The 23,227-nt window shown below is 38.0% G+C and overlaps 1 protein-coding gene across 3 annotated transcripts in view; it reads left to right on the top strand.

Annotated features, from left to right (window-relative positions):
* The first annotated feature begins 2,402 nt into the window (after nucleotides 1-2,402).
* Nucleotides 2,403-23,227, top strand: part of LOC106052439 (QRFP-like peptide receptor) — a 43,413-nt gene continuing 22,588 nt past the window's right edge. For 2 of the 3 annotated variants that reach the window (XM_056020054.1, XM_056020052.1), the window contains exons 1-6: nucleotides 2,403-2,544; nucleotides 5,844-6,388; nucleotides 11,289-11,405; nucleotides 12,809-12,924; nucleotides 16,442-16,636; nucleotides 22,306-22,398. In XM_056020054.1, the coding sequence (XP_055876029.1) occupies nucleotides 6,019-6,388; nucleotides 11,289-11,405; nucleotides 12,809-12,924; nucleotides 16,442-16,636; nucleotides 22,306-22,398 (891 nt within the window). In that variant the 5' untranslated portion in view covers nucleotides 2,403-2,544; nucleotides 5,844-6,018. Of the gene's footprint in view, nucleotides 2,588-5,843; nucleotides 6,389-11,288; nucleotides 11,406-12,808; nucleotides 12,925-16,441; nucleotides 16,637-22,305; nucleotides 22,399-23,227 lie in introns of all 3 variants that reach the window. The other variant, XM_056020053.1, reaches the window with a different exon arrangement.

Genomic DNA, 23,227 nt, shown 5'->3' with positions numbered 1-23,227 from the left:
TTTAGAATAATATTGAAGACAGAGGTTTTTCACCTCAAAACGCTTTGTAGGGGGATTTTAAACTCTAAACCATCTGGAGGAAAGGAGTTGAAACTCAAAATAAAAACCTAAAATAAACAAAATCAAAGCAAAAAATCAGTCAAAAAATCAGTCATTAAAGTCCGTCTCCCCCCCCCCCCGTGGGGGGATTTCATTTCGGGGGGGGGGGGGTTGAACCCCAAGAACCCCCCCCCCCCCGGCTACGCCCATGGATACGACCGACAAGCCCGTCGTGCTGGATAAGGATTAAAGCCACATTTTTTGTGCGGCTTTGTCTGTCAGTTTGTCTGTCCGTCATGTAAATATTGTAAAAAGAAAAAAACCAAAAGCTATTGAAAATTTGATTAACCTTTAATTTTCCCTAGAAACATATCAATAGTTTTAAGTATCTATATTAGATTGTTAGTTGTCGAAGATGAGCACATTTCTCATTTCCTATGGACTCGAAGATGACTGTAAAGACTGTATATACATATATATGTTTCATTAGAAGACTTTGCCAATACTTTTGTATTCTGTATACAGTATAAAACGTAAACGAAGTTGTTATGTGTGATTTGGTTGCAGTATGAACATCTCGGAAATATCCAAGTCAGAAATGTCATCAACATTAGAAAGCAAACATTTGTTTATATTTAGATCACACTAGACTGTTACAGACCCAAAATAGAGCAGTGAGACTGATGACAAACGAATATTCACATTGGACTAGAGCAGTGGTTCCCAAACTTTTTTGTCTCGCAGACCCCTTGCCATGGTTTCTGATTTTCCGTAGACCCCCTGCTTAACTTGTGTTGCATCATTGCAAATCAATCAACATTTTTTAAAACTAATGTCTAACTATTGTGAGTCTAAGAGTGAAAATGCAATTTAAAGCTACATTTGAAGTTATACAGATTGATACAATTTAAATTTAAACCAATTGAAATAACAAAATATATATTTCTGGAATCAAACACACTGGAAATGTTGGGATTTTTTTGTAGGCTCACCATCCGTTGCTACCTATAATATGTTTCATATAGGAATTTGTTGTTCTATGAAACATTAAATATTAATTCAGTAATTTGCTTTAGGGATTCTTGTAAACGTTTTCACAAAGAGCAGTTTCTCTTGTATTTCTTGATCTTTCATGTGTGGCTCAAATATTGGGTCCGCAGAACTGTTTACACTAACAGGAGAAGGGGCGAAGATGAGTAACTGGCGCCAAAACCAGTAAGCTTTGGAAAGGCTGGCGCTTTCTACCCACCTAGCAGAAGGAGAGCTGAATTCAAACCTCTGCTGCATTGCAGCTGTACCCAAACATGGGAAAGATTTTGTGAATCAACCCTGAGGAAAAATAAGGAGCAAGCAACCCTTAGGCAGTTTGCAGCAAACAGCTCTACATCCTGTCAGAGCCTGCTTGACCGTTGATCCCAAACTGTATGTCGTTTGCAGAGAATTACATAAGAAGCTTTTATTGTTATAATTTATACCACCGATATGCCCTTGAACTGTATTGTTGCTTTAAAAAATTCATAATATCAGATGTAGGTTTGTGTGTAATACAAGTTTTTAAAACTACTTCAAGGGCATGTAAAATCAATGTTTTACCTTTAGTGCTTTCCGAGATATTGTAAGACGCTCACAAACGCATCATCTTCTCTATATGATGTCGAAGAGAGATTTTGTGGGTGTATTCTGAACTTTATCTTTATTTTTCATTTGAATAGCAGTATAAATATTTAAAGCATTAAAGGTACATTTACAAAATAGTGTAGGAAATCATTGCATGAATGGGAGTGAAAATTAAAGTCACAAATGAAATGAAATTCATTATCGTAGACCCCTATGGACATCTCATAGACCCCCAATTTATTTTTTCACTTTCGTAGACCCCTTGGAAGTCTTTGTAGACCCCTAGGGGTCTATATAGACCACTTTGGGAATCACTGGACTAGAGTAACACCTTTAGTAGAATCACTAAATAGTAAATTTAGAAAGCCTACATGGTAGAAGACTCAAATGTAAAGTAGCTATTATACATAAAACACTGAACAATTATCTTCAAATACAAAAAGAAAATCTAATAAAATACTCAGAAAGACATAAAAATAAAGGCACATTCCTCGTTCCATATGCTAGGACAAACTTGTACAAATGCTCCTTCTTCCCTAGTGCTATTAGAGCATGGAATGGGTTGCCTGAGCTAGCCAGAAAAACCAACAACTTAACAGAATTTAAGTCATTGGTTCATATGTATGCCTATGACTAAATGCATGACGCGTAGGACGTAATTATCTTTTTTTTAAAGTAACGTCTGTATTACATAAGATTTTTTTGATTTTTTTACAAAAATAATTTCGTTTATTTTCCTGAAGGAACATTTTATACAGTCCTGGAAAAACAAAAACACAACTAACTATTTCTAGCAAACTTTAAATGTTCATCTACTTTTTGTTGCCAATAGAAGTTCTAGATTATAATCTAAATTTAGATTTAGTTGTAAAATTGAAGTCATTATTGGTAAATTACTAAACTTTACGCATAATATAAGTCAAAAATAAAGGTCAAGTACATTATAGATTTGATATTCAGATCTATATCTAGCGTTTTCTCATTTTATATAGATCAATAGATCTAGTCCTAGATCCACATGACTAGTATAATGATAAATCTAAATCTTAATTGTTGAAACTAAATTTACTAAATCTAGATTTAAATCTACGTCATGGGGATTGAAAATTATTAAATCATCCTTATTATTAACAATATCTGTCCCTTGACTTTCGTCAGGGGTGCTGTGACAGTTCGCGTTATAAAATCCTCCGCTTTTCCCCAGTAAGCTTCCCCAGTGCCCAGTGGGGTTCGGGGCGAAGCTCCGACGCCAAAGGCATTTTCTTGCTTTTTTCACTTCAAAAACGCATTCTCCTGACATCTACAGCTTATTATTTGTCAGTGGGGTTCGGGGCAAAGCCTCGACGCTAAAAGCGTGTTCTTGCATTCTTCACTGAACAAATGCATTCCCTTGACCTACAGCTCATTATTCATCCTATTATAAAGGACCTTTTGAATAATGTTGAAATATATTCTAATATGAATGTATAGGCCCTTAATACATTGCAAATAAAACCGATTTGTTCCTTGAAAAGATACGATACCTCACATATTTAGATTAAGACTTTGAGGATCGCCGCCAAAAAAGAAATTATTTGAAAAGAATATATTCAATAAAATTCAAGCATAAATTGTGAGTTATTGTCTCAAATTTATTTAACTAGAAAAATATCAGATTGAGTAAAGGTTGGAAAAAGGCAACTAGGAAAACATGATCTGAGTTTAGAACTCAACTCAATCGTGACTCTTATACTGAAAAATTTCGTTTGAATTCTAACTTTTCCAAAGCAAAGTCTTTCTTAAAATAATTATGATAAATTCATGTGAAATTACATAAAATCTATCTGGAAAGGGGAGGGACGGTAGAGTGAAAATGATTAATACTCGCTCCTTTTTATAATTTCTGCTAATGATTGCATTTGGCATTAAAGAATAGGTGTGGGGCGACTCGATATAAGAATTTAATTTATAGCATATATAAATTATATTAGTGACGGATTTTTTTAAATTTTGTAATTTCTTAACTATAATACAAAAAGAAAAAAGTATTGGTTTGTCCGATTGGGGGAAGGTGATTGCATGTATCGCCCCTCCCACCTGGTACAACCCTTTTTCATTTTATATTTACTAATCATAAAATTTGATATTAAGTGTGGTGTGACATAATATACAATGGGTTCACATATCAATACGTAGTTTATGTTATATAGATATTCGACAAATTTTGTTCACATTCTATGATTTCTCCATAAAAATAGGACCGCCCCCCCACTCAGACGGCTAGAGTGGGGAAGGCAGCACACGCAATCGCCCCCCCCCCCATCCCACCGAATCGGTCAAAATACCAGAAGGGTAGCGACATAATATAAAATTTATATAATAATTCAACTAATTTTGTTCACAAACTATGATTTCTCCATAAAAGTAGGAACCACCACCCCCAGTCAAAGGGTTTAGGTGGGAAGGGCAGTAGAGGTATTCGCCCCCCCCCCCCCCAGTCGGCCAACAGGGGAACGAAATAATATAAAGATCGGTTAAAATATCAATAACAAGTTTTAATCATATAGATATTTAATTGATTCTGTTAGCAAGCTGTAATTTCTACACATAAATTGGACCGCCCCCCCACTCAAAAGTTGAGGGGAGGAGGGAGCGGGATTGATGCCATCGCCCCCTATCGGCCAACATACTAGAGGGGGGGGCGAGGTAATCTAAAAATAGGTTGAAATATAAATTATTAGTATATATTATTAACATAAGAAATAAATTCGTATACAAATTGTGTGAATTCTAAGCTAAAATTGGTCCAGCCTCCCCCCTTTGGAAGGGGTGTTGGCCGAGTGGGGGGGGGGAAGGGCGATCGCCCCTACTGCTCCCCCGCCCCCCCCCCCCCCTGGATCCACCAGTGGAGGCTGGTACATTCTTTCACGTTGTTCATCCAACCTTTCTTTGTATGACCCTTTCTTCGTGCTCCCTCGTGGAGTCCCTCCACTGTATCTTGAATCATGTTTCGAAATCCCCTCAAGATAGTCAAAACTATGGTAACGAAACTAACTTTCCGAGGCAGTGGGCTACAGAAACGGATGACCTTTACATCATCATCTATTAGGTCCTAGCACAAGCCTCTCAACTCTCACAAGACGGCGAGTGATGGCGACAGGCTGGGTTCAAACCCGAGGAACGATTATCCAGAACGTATATCGTTTGACCAGGCAAACCAACTGTCTAAATAGCTTCTACTGTTTTAAAAGTAGGCTACGTTTGAAACTCTTTCATCTAAAATCGTCAATGGCACCTACATTTTTTTTTCATAAATTTCTATTTTGGTTAATAAAGGTCGGGAAAACTTTTTAAAAGACAAGTCAAATACACATTTTAAAAGACAAGTCAAATACACATTTTAAAATCTTAAAATAAAAAATATTTTTTTCTGCCATGAGGCATATTTTGTAGAATTATTTTGTTGTTGTAAAGAAGTAAAACATCATTTTTTATTACTGTAAGCAGCAGTGGCGTACTTGGGTATTTTATGTATAGGGCGTCAGATCCTTTTAATATCCTAAATCAAAATTCGAAAGAATGAAATAAACCACCTACTAGCTAGATCTATCTATCGTTATGTGACGTTCGCCAGGTTTTTAAATCACGAACTGTTTAGGAAAGGTAATCGAGACCAATAAGTTTTTTTGTTTTTTTTTAAAGCAGACTGATATAGAAAATTTGGTGCCCCTCACAACCTGATATCCCGTGCCGCACATACCACTACATCGTCACGCCTCTCGTAAGCAGAGAAGTGGAATAAAAATGTATTGGTATTTGTTTTATTTGTAATCCTTTTTTTCTGTCTTTGTTTAAGGTCCAACGTATTGTAATGATACCAAACTTTTTTTCTGTCTTTGTTTAAGGTCCAACGTATTGTAATGATACCAAACTTTTTTTCTGTCTTTGTTTAAGGTCCAACGTATTGTAATGATACCAAACTTTTTTCTTTTTTTTTGTTTCGCCTGTCTGATGACGTCCAATCATTCCACTCGAGTTTGTTTGGTTCAGTACGCTTTCAGTCCTAAGTTTCTGCTCTGTATGCCGTGTCTTCTGTGGGTAAAGTAGGCTTTGATAGTAAGATGAACTCATTGAAACAAAATTCTTTAAATTTTAAAAGTTTTCTATTTTATATAAAAAAAATTAATGTGTATTTTCATGTTTACCAGAGTGACTACACCATAAAAAAATGACGTCGACAGTTATCAATCAATATCTAATCGAAAGATCCATATTCGTTCAACACAAAGTATTGACCTCCTTCAACTCCAGGACATAGGCGACACGATTGAAAGAACACCGCCCCCTCCCTCCCTTTAAGTGCTCTTTGTAATATTGACCATAATGGACACCATAGCTCTACCGACTAGCAACTCCTGCGTCCCGGGGGACAAGGTTTTCGGCTTCTTCAAATCCCAGGTGCTCCAGCCTAACAGCACCTCACCTTTCCCGCTGGACTCCATTGCTGACTTCAGCCTAAAGCTCCTTTTGTACGCCCTGGCCATGCTCAGTGCGCTGGTGGGCAACGCCTTGCTGGTCTTTACTCACTTCTGCACTAACGGGGCCCGGTCAGTGGGCTCATCTTTCATTGCCAGCCTGGCGTTGTACGGACTGCTGATGGCCACGATCTGCATGTCCATCGCGTTTGGAGAGGAGATGTTTAAAAAGTGGCCGTTCGGAGACGGAGTATGTAAACTCAAACATTTCACTCAAGGTAATTGTTATGGTGTGTGAGCGTGTGTTAGTGTGTTGAATGATGCAATTACCTATGTTGACTAAGATGACAAGACATCCGGGGTTAAAAGCGGTGAAGGCCGCTGAAAGAGGAGACGAAGACGGAAACACGTGCGAATGTTGAATGACTTGGGCATGCGCAGATCTCAGTATTTTGATCAATAGGTTTCAAATCCTTTAACATCTTCTGATTGAATGTCCATACTGCTCAAGAGCGTGGGTGTGTAAGATGTGAGATTGTGTGTTTGTTTGTTTATTTTATGGGTTGGCGTGTGAATTGTTTTATCACGGGATTTTCAAGGGGGGATAATTAGGTTTCTAGCGGTCAGTCTAGTAGTTGGAGAGCTGACCTGGTCTGTGTAGGGTGCTGGTGTTTTGTGTATTTCATAAGAGTGATATAATGGTGTGCTTTATTAAGTATTAAAGTATTATCGATATTCGTGAATATAAGGAGTTAGAGTTGATGCATACTAAGTGTTCGTATTTGAGTTAAGCAAATATTAACAAGTGTAATTGAGAATCATACCCTAGATCATCGATCCATATGTATGTAGTAAGGAACTCGTCCTTTGGGGACTGTGACTCAACCCCCGAGTTCCCTTACACTACACAAAGATTGAAAGTCTCGTAAAAAAAAACAAGAACAACATAAAAAAATACTCGAAAAAAACAAGGTTACAAAGACAGCTTGTGTGGAAACACAAACTCAGAATCGGCCCCCGAAGTGGTCCACCCAGGCAGGTTTCAATAATTTCAGAATGAATATCAGAATGAAATTTTATCAAAGGCGAATGACAGAGAAGAATGGAGAAAGAAGGTTGACAGATCATGTATGGTGCCCCAAGGGTTCAGCAGACCAAGGGGACTTATTCAGCTTACACCACCACATCTGTCAAGTAATTTTTATCCCTTGTTCTCTGGTTATATTTTTAATTCATTCTTGTTTTGTCAGATAAAAAAAAATAATTGTGCGAAATTTCAACTTGATCCGAGATTGGATGTGGGAGAAATAACGTGTACAAACTTTTGACCAGACAGAGTGGGTTCATATAAGCTTAGTAAATTAAGTTTATATTCTTCATAATAATTTCAAGCTTGTATTCAAACATGGTTGTCCAGCTAATAATATACTCAGACAAAGAGTGGTTGGGTTGGTTGTCTGTAGCTACATCCCAACACGTCTATTACTAAACAGTCATCACTGGGCTTGATGCCCCAGTTACTTTCACATTCAGTTTCAATTCAATATAAATGCTCGAAGGGCGGGTTAATTGGGTTGTTTTTAAATTCACTAATAACATTATCTAAAGAAGTGGTTCCTAAACTTTTTTTGTCTCGTAGACCCCTTGCCACGTTTTTTTTGGTGTTTGGTAGACCGCCTGCTTAACTTGTATTGCATTTTTGCCAATTCATCATTTTTTTAAAACTAATTTCTAACTTTTGTGAGTTGAAGAGTGAAAAAATAATTTAAAGCTACAAATAGAGTTATAAAGATCATTCTTTTTTTTTTTATTTATAACATTCAAATTTAAACCAATTAAAATAACAATTAATATGTATTGCTGAAATCCTCAAACACACTGGAAATGTTTTTTTTTCAGGCTTATCATCCGTTGCTACGAATATTATGTTTCATATGGGAATTTGTTCTTCTATGAAGTAGTCCTTCAAATATTAAATATTAATTAATTAATGTGCCTTAAGTATCATTGTAAAAGTTTTCGCAAAGAGCAGTTTCTCGTGTATTTCTTGATCTTTCACGTGTGGCACAACTATTGAGTCCATGGAACTGTTTTCACTAAGGGAGAAGGGGCGAAGGCGAGTAACTGGCTTCTAAACAACTAGCGATCCAGAAGGTTGGAGGGGGGGGGGCGATTTTTGTCCAAACCCTAACCCTAACGTCCAGTAAACCCTAACCCTAAGGATAAACGCACCGTCAAGCTGTCTCCACAAAAATCTGTCACTGGTAATGTCTGAAGCCTCTTCCCACCTGCTCTAAGGACCTCCATGAATGTGTGGCGTCAAGTTGTACTAGGATGTCATCGCAACTCTTATTATGCGTAAATCATTTTATCGGAGAACATGTTCCGCAAACCTCATGCTCTGTCACAATCTTACCAAGGGCTCAACTCCCAGTTCGTCATAGGATGTCCTTGATTTAGAGCCGATCTCTATAACTGACTCCTAAAATCTGTCTTAGCCATCTTTGTTGAGCCACATTTAGTGTTTTTCAATTTCGGCAGATTATTCACTGCAGTTTATTAATGGAGCCCCACCACTGGTAGAAATGTGTAACCTCTCTTGAATAAGCTCTTGGAATTAGGTGACTGTAGTTTCTTTTAGATTTTATATCAAAAAGAGATGTTTTATGGTCAAAATCATCTGTTGGGGGTTTTAAACTAAAAAATCTCTGCAGTTGTTATTTTTTAAATTCAAAACCCAATTTAGCTACGGTAATAGAACTTAGTATCTGTAGTTTGCTTTAGAATAATATTAAAGATAAAGGTTTTCCACCTCAAAACGCTTTGTAGGGGAATTTTAAACTCAAAATCATCTGGAGGGGTTTTACACTTTAAAAAAAATCATCTGTAGGTGAGGGGTTTAAGCCTAAAAAACCCCAACAGGATTGGCTACGCTCAAATAATTTTGGTGTGTAATTTGTTTTTTTTTATATATTGAAGAGGTATTTTTTTAGCATCAAACCCCTCTGAATGGGGTTTAAACTTGAAACCCCTTTTGGCAACGCTCATAGCATTTTGAGTGCGCAATTTACTTTTTTTCTTACACTGAAGATGTATTTTTTTAGCTTCAAACCCCGCTGGCGGGGGGTTTAAACTCAAAATCCCTTTGACAACACTCATAACATTTTGAGTGTATAATTTGCTTTGTTTTTATTATTAAAGAGGTATTTTTTACCTTCAAACCCCGCTGAAGGGGGGTTTAAACTCAAAACTGAGTCAAAACCCATTTAGCTACGCTCATAACATTTTGAGTGCCTAATTAGCTCTTTTTATATTGAAGAGGTATTTTTTAGCTTCAAACCCTACTGAAAATATAGGCGGGGGATTAAACTCTAAACCCCTTTGGCTATGCTCATAAAATTTTGTGTGTGTAATTTTTTTTTTATATTGAAGAGGGAATTTATCGTAAATTTTGAAGGGGGTTTTAAAATCAATATCTTCCTTAACTGTGCTCTTGGAATTTGGGGATTGTCATTTGTATTTTTTTTTTTTTGTTTTATAGAAGAGGGGGATTTAACTGCAAAAACCCATGGTAGGGGGTTTTAAACGCAAACCCCCCTGGTAGTGGGTTTAAAACTCTAACCCCCTGGTAGGGGCTTTTTAACTCGACCCCCCTGTTAGGGGGTTTTAAACTCAAAACCCCCGGGTAGGGGGGGTTAAACTCAAAACCCCCTTGGTTGTGCTGGGAAAAGTGATGGTTTAGTATTACAATCTCACCTAAAATAAACAAAATCAAAGCAAAAAATTAGTCACTAAATTCCGATCCCCCCGGGGGGGGGGATTTCATTTCGGTGGGGGGGGGGGTTTGAATCCCACCCCCCCCCCGCCTGGCTACGCCCATGATGTATATATTAAAATTAAAAAAAAACAGTGTTTCCTAACCTTTGGCGAAAAAGGAAAAAAAACAGCCATGTTGAGGCCTTTCTCTTAACAGCTAGGGGGTCTAGGGAGCACTGTAAGCTCCCTCAGTGGGATCCGGGGCGAAGCCCCGATGCTAAAAGCATTTTCTTACATTCTTCAGTGCAGAAACTCATTCTCCTGACATCTACAGCTCATTATTCATCATATTTAAAAAGGACAAGTTTGAGTAAAGGTTGGAAAAAGATGACTCGAAAAATAATATTTGGGTTCAAAACTCATCTCAATTGCTACTCTCATAAAGAAAACTTTCGTATGAATTATAAATTTTCCAAAACAAAGTCTTTCTTAAAATAACTCAGATAAATTCGTGTGCAATGACATCAACTCTTTGACTATTATTTTAAAACGTCATGGGAGAGGACGGTAGAGTGAAAACGTTAATTCTTGCCTCTTTTTATAATTTCTGCTAATGATTGCATTTGACATTAAAGAATAGGGGTGGGGCGACTCGATATAAGAATTTAATTTATAGGATATATACATTATATTAGTAACATTTTTTTTAATTTTCTAATTTCTTAACTAATATACAAGAAGAAAAACGTATTGGTTTGTCCGATGGGCTGAAGGCGATTACTTGTATCGCCCCTCCCACCTGGTACAACCCTTTTTCATGTTATATTTACTAATGATAAAATTTGAGATCAGAGTGTGTGTGCGACATAATATACAAATGGGCTAAAACATCAATATGTAGCTTATATTATATAGATATTCAACAAATTTTGTTCACAAACTATGATTTTTCCATAAAAATAGGACCGACACCTCCTCAGAGGGCTAGAGTGAGGAGGCAGTAGAAGCAATACCCCCCACCTCACCGAATTGGCTAAGATACCATAAGTGTAGCGATATAATATAAAAATTATATAGTAATTCAACTAATTTTGTTCACAAACTATGATTTCTAAATAAAAGTAGGACCGCCCCCCTCCACTCAAAGGGTTTAGGTGGAAAGGGCAGTAGATATATTCACCCCCACCCCACCCAACCCAATTATAACCTCATCCTAAAATAAATTTGTAACACTTGTTTCAACGTAACATAGACTAGAATACACTGGCCAAACGGAAGGCTGTTAAAAGGTGAACAGTTTTATTGAAAGTGTAAAAGAAAAATAAGGGGGGGGGCAAAGTATTATGTGAGCATTTGAAGGATGAAATATGGATGCCTTTTTCAAGTTAATGCCAACTAAAAATCTGCTGTGTCTGATTTCAGCTACTCTAGGAATGGTCGGCATGTTAATGCACACAGGAGTAGCGCTGAACAATTTTTTAAAGGTATATCGTCCGTTCAATTCGTTTTGGACTTCGACCATCACAGCTAATATTATAGGTGAGCCAACTGTTATTTATCACCATCACAGATTGTTGATAGGATGCGCAAAGTTGTACTCGTTTAAGAGAATAAAGATTTGTTTCCGCCTTGACACGAGTGGTAGTTGTTTTCTTAGTGTCAACTGTCGATCTTATTTAACTTGCTGGCAGCGGTGTATCCACGAGCAGAGGTAATCATTCATCGATAGATAATGAGTTATTGTTATATACAACAATTACAGGGCTACGCCTCAAAATGGCGGCTGGAAATGTCCTTCCTGTACCCAAACTACTCGAGGCCACGAAATTGGCAAAAGTTTCACCGGAGCTGGCGAAACTATGAGTTAGCCATTAAATTGGCAAAAGTATCACCGGAGCTGGCGAAACTATGAGTTAGCCATTAAATTGGCAAAAGTATCACCGGAGCTGGCGAAGCTAGGAGTTAGCCATTAAATTGGCAAAAGTTTCAACGGAGCTGGCGAAACTATGAGTTAGCCATTAAATTGGCAAAAGTTTCAACGGAGCTGGCGAAGCTAGGAGTTAGCCATTAAATTGGCAAAAGTTTCAACGGAGCTGGCGAAGCTAGGAGCCATTAAATTGGAGGAAGAATCATAGAAGGTCAAAGTGGCCACGTTTCTAACAAAAGCGATAGACATCTATGAAGGTCTTGATATTGAGAAGGGAAAAGAAAGATGAAAGATGTATTGAGCTAATTTGAAGGTTTTTGCATTGGAAAAACGAATGAAACTTTTGAGCGCTGTTTTCAATTCTCATTAACAGCAAGAAGGCGAGGACATTGAAAAGTACATTACAAATCTGAGAAGACTAGCAAAAACGTGCAGGTTTGAACGCCTGTAAGATAGCTGAGTTAAATACAGAGTAGTTCTCGGAGTTAGGCATGAATGACTCAAAATGTAATTATTACAAGATAGTAATCTGACATTGGAAAGGTGCAGGGACATTTGCAGAGCCTATGAGACAGCCAACAAACAGTTGAGACAGATACAAGTGCACACACCAATCAATGAGAAAATACCTACGTCATGAAGGACAAACATTCGAAAAGGTAAATGTCGTTTCTGTGGAAAGATACACGAATACATTAAAGAAAAATGACCTGGATGGGGTAAAATGTGCTTAGCATGTAAAGGGAAACATCGTTATGCCGCCATGTGGGGAAAAAAATTAAATTCAGCCGGTGTCAGAGGATATGTCTGACAATGAAAGACATCCTAACCGACAGTCGTACACAGTAGATATGATGATCCAAAACAAATGATTGATGTCCTCCCAAAACATTGAACCCCGAACTCCCTTCCGCCCCCGGCTATATAATTGACCATGACAGATTACAATTTATATAAGTGAAGTGCAATCTACACTCTCAGATGTTTTTATTAAAAAATGATTATGCTCTTTTAGTGATTTCTTGGTTGGCTGCCATGACGTCAGCATCCCCACAGTTTTTTGTACATCGGAGGGTAGCAGTGGTCTACAAGGATCAGAATGAGATTCTATGCCGTGCAGTGTGGCCAGAAGTAAGTATACTTGCAGAAGCGTCGAGTCTTTTCCAGGCCTTTACGTTCCTAGTAACGATATATCACATCAACTCTAAGAGTATCTGTAGGAGAGCATTTAATAGTAATGGACTCACCTGTTAGATCTTTATGATTTTACCTGTAAGCGTATTAAGACTTAATGGATTCCCCTGAGCTTAAAACAAGACAGTCACAATGTATGATTGCATCATTAGAGTTTTCATTCGTTTCATTCCAACCATTCAGTCGTACTTTTGTTTGAGTCAAAAATCTTTTTATTTTCTATCTGCGCACGTAAACTTGATCTGTGTGACACAACACTTAAGAGACATCTCTGCAGTAAGTCATCATTTCATCAAGATTTCTTATTTATATTGTACAGTCATTAAGCTTTGAAAGAAGTTATTCATCGGATACAGTTTTATTTCTGTACATATATAGAATATATATTGAAGCTAAAAATACCTCTTCAATATGAAAAACAAAAGCAAATTATGCACACAAAATGTTGAGCGTAGCTAAATGGGTTTTGACTCAGTTTTGAGTTTAAACCCCCTTTCAGCGGGGTTTGAAGGTAAAAAAATACCTCTTTAATATTAAAAACAAAGCAAATTATACACTCAAAATTTTATGAGTGTAATCAAAGGGGTTTTGAGTTTAAACTCCTCTCCAGCGGAGTTTGAAGCTAAAAAATATCTTTTCAATATAAAAAAAAGCCAATTACAGACTCTAAAATCTATGAGCGTAGCCAAAGGGTTTTTGAGTTTAAACCCCCCGCCAGCGGGTTTGAAGCTAAAAAATACATCTTGAGTGTAAAAAAAAGCAAGCTACGCACTCAAATTGCTATGAGCATTGCCAAAAGGGGTTTTGAGTTTAAATCCCCTTCAGAGGTGTTTGATGCTAAAAAATACTTCTTCAATATAAAAAAAAATTACACACTAAAATAATTTGAGCGTAGCCAAACCAATTGGGGGCGTTGAGTTTAAACCGCTCTCCAATAGATGGCTTTTTTTTTAAAGATGGTTTTGAGTTTAAAATCCCCCTACAGAGCGTTTTGAGGTGGAAAACCTCTATCTTCAAAATTATTCTAAAGCAAACTACAGTTATCAAATACTATTACTGTAGCTAAATGGGGCTTTGAATTTAAAAAAATACAATAACTGCAGAGATTTTTTAGTTTAAAACCCTCAACAGATGATTTTGACCATAAAACATCTCTTTTCGATATAAAATCTAAAAGAAACTAGTCACCTAATTCCAAGAGCTTATTCAAGAGAGGTTACACATTTCTACCAGTGGTGGGGCTCCATTAATAAACTGCAGTGAATAATCTGCCGAAATTGAAAAACACTAAATGTGGCTCAACAAAGATGGCTAAGACAGATTTTAGGAGTCAGTTATAGAGATCGGCTCTAAATCAAGGACATCCTATGACGAACTGGGAGTTGAGCCCTTGGTAAGATTGTGACAGAGCATGAGGTTTGCGGAACATGTTCTCCGACAAAATGATTTACGCATAATAAGAGTTGCGATGACATCCTAGTACAACTTGGCGCCACACATTCATGGAGGTCCTTAGAGCAGGTGGGAAGAGGCTTCAGACATTACCAGTGACAGATTTTTGTGGAGACAGCTTGACGGCAAATGCGCCGAACGGCGCGGGAGGGTCTAAGTCAGTAACTATAGCACATCAGGTTTTTGAAATAAAACTTTTTAATAGCAGAAAAATGCACTGTAGATACCTCAGAATATGCATTTTGTTGGCTTTCAATATCAGAAATAGTGCTTGGCGGGGGAGGGGGGAGAAAAAATCAGCCCAACCCCCCCCCCTCCGAAAAAAAATCCTGGCTACGCCCATGATATACATATATGCTGTACGCGCGTTTATCCTTAGGGTTAGGGTTTACTGGGCGTTAGGGTTAGGGTTTGGAGAAAAATCGCCCCCCCCCACTCCAACCTTCTGGATCGCTAGTTGTTTAGAAGCCAGTTACTCGCCTTCGCCCCTTCTCCCTTAGTGAAAACAGTTCCATGGACTCAATAGTTGTGCCACACGTGAAAGATCAAGAAATACACGAGAAACTGCTCTTTGCGAAAACTTTTACAATGATACTTAAGGCACATTAATTAATTAATATTTAATATTTGAAGGACTAATTCATAGAACAACAAATTCCCATATGAAACATAATATTCGTAGCAACGCTCCCCTAGACACCCTTGCTGGCAATGGCGGAGAGTCAAAAATATTTCCACTAACTTCAGGAAGAACCTATTCTAGGGCACAATAAACGTCTTCCGAAACAATGAAAGGTCAGAATGTAATAAAGATTATGTACACACACATACATACATATAAATTATTTTTCGCCGGGGGGTGGGGGGGGGGGGGGTCGGGGGTGTGGGGAGAAAAAAATACCCCCCAAACCCCCTCCCCGAAAAAAAATCCTGGCTACGCCCATGATATGTATATATATATATATATATATATATATATATATATATATATATATATATATATATATATATATATATATATATATATTGTGATTCCAAGTTCTGAATTAAAGTTCTGTATTTGAATTAAAAGGATCTTCATTTATTGAATCTCTAAGATAGCATTTAGATCTAGAGATATACATCTACAGAATCCCCTGCTCGTCAGAGTAACTTCTTGTAATATCTGACATCTCAAGCAAAGATCGACAACATTAGCACATCTCAGCACTATCTTCAACAAGAGTACCTGTAACATATTCAACCACCATCAATGAATTATCACTTTCAACAACAGAGTGCTGTGGCACTCCTATTTAATACTTTATTTTGTATATCCCCACGACAACTTTGTCATATTAAGTGTTACCTAAAGTTGTAAATCTTGACTGTATAAATGATTATGTTCTTAATTGTCACCGACTTGTTAGCTGGTAAATTAAAGATACAGATCTAGTTTGACTATATTCTAGCCGACTAGTTAGCTGTTGACAAGAACTATTTATTAGCTACGAAACATGGCGCTGTCTTTATGACATGAGACATCTCTGTGTTATTTCAATGACGTTGAGGTCTGTCTCTGTGTTATTTCAATGACGTTGAGGTCTGTCTCTGTGTTATTTCAATGACGTTGAGGTCTGTCTCTGTGTTATTTCAATGACGTTGAGGTCTGTCTCTGTGTTATTTCAATGACGTTGAGGTCTGTCTCTGTGTTATTTCAATGACGTTGAGGTCTGTCTCTGTGTTATTTCAATGACGTTGAGGTCTGTCTCTGTGTTATTTCAATGACGTTGAGGTCTGTCTCTGTGTTATTTCAATGACGTTGAGGTCTGTCTCTGTGTTATTTCAATGACGTTGAGGTCTGTCTCTGTGTTATTTCAATGACGTTGAGGTCTGTCTCTGTGTTATTTCAATGACGTTGAGGTCTGTCTCTGTGTTATTTCAATGACGTTGAGGTCTGTCTCTGTGTTATTTCAATGACGTTGAGGTCTGTCTCACATCAAGGAAACTTCTTACTCCCCAGTTCTACAAGGACGCTGATTGCAATACCTGGAGCCCCATTGAGACCATCTACACCTACCTGGTGGTTGTAGTCATCTACCTGATACCGTCAGCGGCTATCTCCATATGCTACATCCTGGCCCACAAGAAGATCATGAGTAGAACGTTTCCAGGAGGCAAACTTTTGTCTGAAGAACAAATGCAGACAACTATGAAGGTACTAGGTTGGCGGGGGGGGGGGTGCTGGAGTCAGGGAGGGGTAGGGAATGGAATGGCAACAAGCTTTTATGGTGTTTGCGTTAACAACATTTGAAAATAATTTAAATGACTTTTAATAAATAAAAAAAAAAAAGAAAAAGCGTATACTCATTTAAGCCATTACAGTTGGTCGAGCTGGGGATGATCAGCAGTGTTACCTCATGACTTGTTTGATTTCTAGGTGTTGGGCGTACTTGCAGGCAGGTAGCATTGGGTTGGAACTCAGGGCCATTGTGATAGCAGTGCAACGTGCAAACCAAATAGCCAAGGAACAATCATAGCTATTCTAGCTAATTCTATTAGAATACAAGTAGATTAATTCTTTAAAGTAATTGTTCTAAAACAGATAATAGCTTACCCTAATACACCGACTTAAGCAGTACATTTTCTTTCTAGCTATTTTAAAAATGTTTGTGAGTTGAAAGTTTGGGAACTTTTATTGTTTGTCAATGTAACGTTTATGTGAACTGGCTGGAACCAGATACAAACAAGTCCCCGCCCCTTTTCCCCCTAGAGTATTCCATTCAATGTCAGGATCTATAATCATGCTCTAATAAACTTAACAATATCAGGTGACCGAGCCTCGCTCGGATGAATAGTTTGTTAAGGAAGGATATATACCCGAAGTCATTTTGGAAATATTGTTGTAATTACGAAAATGAACGATCGGGTAAAGACTATCAATCCGAAGAGTTGCTTTTTCGTTCTGTCAGTTCTCAATGTAATCGTGTACATGGCGATTAGAATAGAAAGTCCCCCAACAGTAGGCCTATAGAAAACCACAGCTCACGTCTTAACGTTTTACATTGCTTCTTTCGTGTAAAACTATTGGGCTATTATAGGCTTGGAAGAAAGGCTTTGCAGTATAACCTCTAAAATGGTTACTTTCTGACATTTAATATTGCAATTAATATATTCATTATGGCTTTGAGACATGGACACTTTACAGAAAACAACTAAGACTTCTTGAGTGCTTTCACTAAAGATGCTTGCGCTCCATCATGGACATACGGTGGCAGGACCGCACTACAAACAGAGATGTCCTTGCCAACGCCGGTATGGACAGTATAGAGGGACCTTTTATAGTCCGACAGTTGCACTGGGTAGGGCACGTATCCCGTATGGGAAACGAACGTATGCAGTCTTTTTTTTTTTGGTGAGCTAAAAGGTGGTCGACGTAACAGAGGCGCTCCACGGAAATTCTTCAATGACCAGCTTAGGCGTCAACTTTCCTTGGCTGACATAGAAGAGAGCACCTGGTTGTATGCGGCCTTCGAACGAGACAGCTGCCACAGTGGACCCCGAAGGTTCAAAAGCCCCGCGCTAATTCTAGGTGTAAATTATTAAATTAAACCATTATAATTTATAATAGAGTTTCCGTGGTCTCCTTGTTTTCAAGGAGCTCCTGGAAATCTGAAACTCATAAAAATGTCCTTAAAAAGACAAAATTGTCCTTTTGGGGTGTCAATCAATATGGTAAACGCCAGTCCTACGCGTGATATAAAAAAAACGGCATCGTCAGCTTTCATTTAATAAAAATGTAATGCAAATATGAATTTATTTTCTAATACAATATCTTTATTTTCACTTATTATCCTTACTGGTCCGCGCGCAATCCTCACATTTTACATAGGGCCCCGCAAATGTTAGGGCCGGCCCTGGTTGTGCAAGTAAGGCATAGATAAGCTGTGTTATGACCATTTCCTATGTTTTGGTATGGGACAGTAGACTTCGAAGCTTAAACACATTGCAATAATTCACCAGCAAAATAATAACAAAGTAAAAGCTACCTACGGGTGTACGCAATTAAAGTGTAAACAGTTTATATAGCCTAGCCCTACATACATACATAAAGATATTTGATTTATTTTTCTCTTCCATAGTTTCATAATGGATCATTGTACATTAAGATGGTGCGCAAATGTTTAATTAGGCCAATTGAATCATTAAAACTTTTTCTTGTTTGCGTATCCTATACTCTTAAACGAGCGATTCTTGTATGTATGTATATATATTTATATTTATATATATATATATAAATTTTATTTCAAAAACGGCTCTAACGATTTTCTTTAAAATTTCAAGGTATGTGCATATTAGTGAGAAAAAAATTCTCAACTCATTGGCCACATCGGGAAAACTCGAGGTCGACCGTTATATCGGTTTGAAAATGCCTCATTATCGAAAAATTAATTTTGGCTAGAATGTTTTATGAATGAAAATTTTCCATGACGTAAACGGGAAAAACGCTGCTTACGTCACTAGGCTTATCGCAGTACACTAAAATATTTCTTTGCAAACAAGAACAAGTTTTAAAGAACCATTAGACCTAATTAAACATTTGCGCACCATCTTACTGTAGATTGATTTATTATTTGAACTATGAAAGAGAAGTAATGAAATTTAATGTGCCGATGTATGATTAGTTATTGTGTTTTAAGTGCTTAATAAATTGTTTACTCTTTAATTGCGTAGAGTGGTGTAGATACCTTTTACATTGTTGTTTATTTTGCTGGTGACCTCCAGCTGTCTCGTTCTGTGCTATCTTCTATGTCAGCTAAGGCAAGTTGGCGCCTAAACTGGTCTTTTAAGCGTTACGGTGTTACGTCGACCACTTTTTAGCTCACCAAAAAAGACTGCCTTTGGCATACGTTCGTCTGAGATTCGTCTCCCATACAGGATACTGCTCTGTCCAGCGTAGCTGTCGGACTTAAAGAATTCCATCTATACAAAGGACGCGGATACACATTTGAGACCAAAATAAAATCTGCCGCCGAGGACAGACGCAGACGCTAAAAGAAAATCTTAATCGATCACCGCGGACAATGGTTATGCTTGCCCTGTATGGGCAAAATATGTAGGTCACATCTGCAATCCTCATTAATTTTCGGACTCGAAGACAAGCCTTATTATTATTATTATTTTGCTGGTGAATTATTACCATGTGTTCATGCTTCGGTGTCTACTGTCCTGTACCAAAACAAAGGAAATGGTCATAACACAGCTTCTCTGCGCCTTACTTGCTCACACTAAACATGATATCCATCTAGCGGTCAACGAGTTTGCGTACGATGCAGCCTCTTTTGATTTAATTATAAACCTCGGTAAAAAGCTTGGAATTAGGGCGTGTTGACGCAAGGCCCCGGAGAGATCTGAATGGAGAGATCTGTAAAAGCAGTCCATATCCCTCCACGGGCTGTAGCACCACTGGGATGGATGGATGGATGACAAAAGCGGTTATGAACTTCTTATAGTCCGACAGTCAGGCTGGGCAGGGCATGTATCTCGTATGGGGGACGAAGAATATTTTTTCGGCGTAACAGAGATGCCCCACGGAAACGTTTCTTTAGAAAACTAATGCAATGATTTAAGTCTATTAAGAAAAAAATTGCCATTTTACTTTGTCACAAAGTGCCTGTTTTACTCTATAACGTAGAAATTTGCGTCACTTGATGTTTCGTACTAAAGCCATAATGAATGTATACTAATTCCATAATTAAATGTCTGAACGTAACCATCTAAGAAGTAACACTGCAAAGACTTTCTTTCAAGCCAATAATAGTAGGCCTACAATAGTTTTACGCAAAAGATGGATTGTAAAACTATAAGACGGATGTGAGATGTGGTTGGTCTAGACCAGTGGTTCCCAAACTTTTTTGTCTCGTAGACCCCTTGCCATGTTTTCAGATTTTCGGTAGACCCCCTAAATATTTTGCTTTGCATTTTTAAATTCATCAACATTGTTTTTTAAACTAATTTCCACCTGTAGTGAGTTATAGAGTGAAAAAGTAATTTATAGCGACATTGTAAGTTCTAAGGATCTTTTTTATTGATAAAGTTCAAATTTAAACCAATTAATATTTATTACTGGAATCACTAAACACGCTGGAAATATATTGTTTTTTTTATAGCAAGTTTATCATCCGTTGCTATGGATATTATATTTCATATAGGAATTTCTTGTTCTATAAAGTAGTCCTTCAAACATTAAATATTAGTTCATTAATTAATTAATTTGCCTTAATTGTAAACGTTTTCGCAAAGAGAAGTTTCTCGTGTATTTCTTGATCTTTCATGTGTGGCTCAAATATTGGGGCTGCGGAACTGTTTTTACTAAAAGGAGAAGGAGTGAAAGTGAGTAACTGGCGCCTAAACCAGCAAGCTTCGAGCGGGAAGAGCTCATTAACCTTGGCTTGCTGCCTACCTAGCAGAAGGAAAAATAAATTCAAAACTCTGCTGCCTCGCAGTTATACCCAAATACGGGAAAGGTTTCGTGGGTCATCCCTGAAGTAAAATAAGGAGCAGGCGCAAAGCCTGGGACGCCGCTGATCCCAAACTCGTGTGCAAAGAATTGCATAAGAAGCTTTAAATTGTACATGAACTATAGTGTTGCTTTAAAAAATTCTTTTAATAATAATCAGACGTAGGTTTGTGTAAAACAGTTGTAAAACTACAACAGCTGGTAAAATCAATGTTTTATCTCTAGTGTTTTGCTATAAGTAAAGAGATATCGTAAGACGCTCACAAACCATCATCTTCTCTATATGATGTCTAAGGGATTCTGTGGGTCTATTCTGAAATTTAGGCTTATCATTGAGTGTTCCAAAGATTTTCAAATCTTCATCTGTTTTGTCAGGGTGGCATTGTCTCAAATGATCTTCTAGTGTAATTAGTTTCATATCGCCATAAAAAGGCACTTAGGCAACCACTTGTTTGACAAGGAAGGAATGAATCCCAGTTTTAAATAATCAACGCCGTAAAATCTACATTATTTTTGTGAAACATTAGTTACATGTAGACAAAATTAAGCTATTTAAATAAGTATTGAAATTAAATACAATAATTTTTCGTTTGAATAGCAGGATAAACATGGATTAACTAAGGTGAAAATAATATATTAGTGTATGAAAGAATTACATTAATGGGATGTGAAAATTAAAGTCATGAACTTCTTAAATGAAATCTATTAAGTAGACCCAGAAGACATCTCATAGACCCCCAATTTAGTTGATTCCCTTTCGTAGACCCCTTGGAAGTCTTCGTAGACCCCTGATGGTCTATATAGACCACTTTGGGAATCACTGGTCTAGACTATAGGAGGACTTTATATTTAATCGCGTGTGCAATTACATTTAGAACTAACAGAACACTAAAGCAACTCTTCAGATTAGTAGTCTTTATCTGATCGTTCATTTTCGTAATTACAACAATAGCCCAATAGTTTTACGCGAAAGAAGCAATGTAAAACGTTAAGACGTGAGCTGTGGTTTTCTATAGGCCTACTGTTGGGGGGACTTTCTATTCAAATCGCCATGTACAATTACATTGAGAACTGACAGAACGAAAAATCAACTCTTCGGATTGAGTCTTTACCCGATCGTTCATTTTCGTAATTACAACAATATTCCCAAAATGACTTCGGGTATATATCCTTCCTTCACAAATTATTCATCCGAGCGAGGCTCGGTCACCTGATATAAATATATATACATACATACAAGAATTGCTCGCTTAAGAGTATAGGATGATATGCCCTGTAAGTGGATAGAAGCAAATGTTTTTAAATGTTTGTATTTTATCTTTTGTTTAACCTATATATGTGTAGCTATATATCGTCTACACTTCCAGGTCTATCGATTGTATTGTACGCTAGCTGTTGTATACATCATCTGTTGGATGCCATTTCAACTGTCATCCTTGTGGACATTGCATTATGGCAAGGTAAAAGTACAATCAACATAGCCCTGATTAAAAGAGAACATTCGATTGGCTGCACTGTGAAAGCTCCGTCACAAGAAAGGTCAAGGGTGAAATGATGACGATTAGGCTTCGTTTGACTTACGTAATGGGTACCTGGCCTTATTCGGGGAGGTAAAGCCGGTTGGTCGTCTAATGGGTACCTGGCCTTAGTCCGGGAAGTAAAGCCGGTTGGTCGTCTAATGGGTACCTGGCCTTAGTCGGGGAGGTAAAGCCGGTTGGTCGTCTAATGGGTACCTGGCCTTAGTCCGGGAAGTAAAGCCGGTTGGTCGTCTAATGGGTACCTGGCCTTAGTCCGGGAAGTAAAGCCGGTTGGTCGTCTAATGGGTACCTGGCCTTAGTCGGGGAAGTAAAGCCGGTTGGTCGTCTAATGGGTACCTGGCCTTAGTCGGGGAAGTAAAGCCGGTTGGTCGTCTAATGGGTACCTGGCCTTAGTCGGGGAGGTAAAGCCGGTTGGTCGTCTAATGGGTACCTGACTTTAGTTGGGGAGGTAAAGCCGGTTGGTCGTCTAATGGGTACCTGGCCTTAGTCGGGGAGGTAAAGCCGGTTGGTCGTCTAATGGGTACCTGACTTTAGTTGGGGAGGTAAAGCCGGTTGGTCGTCTAATGGGTACCTGGCCTTAGTCGGGGAGGTAAAGCCGGTTGGTCGTCTAATGGGTACCTGGCCTTAGTTGGGGAGGTAAAGCCGGTTGGTCGTCTAATGGGTACCTGACTTTAGTCGGGGAGGTAAAGCCGGTTGGTCGTCTAATGGGTACCTGGCCTTAGTTGGGGAAAGGTAAAGGCGGTTGGTCGTC

Source organism: Biomphalaria glabrata, chromosome 2 (assembly GCF_947242115.1).
Source record: "Biomphalaria glabrata chromosome 2, xgBioGlab47.1, whole genome shotgun sequence".
Lineage (NCBI taxonomy): Eukaryota > Metazoa > Mollusca > Gastropoda > Planorbidae > Biomphalaria > Biomphalaria glabrata.
Note: the sequence above shows the minus strand (reverse complement) of the source record. Positions and strands in the feature narration are given on the sequence as shown.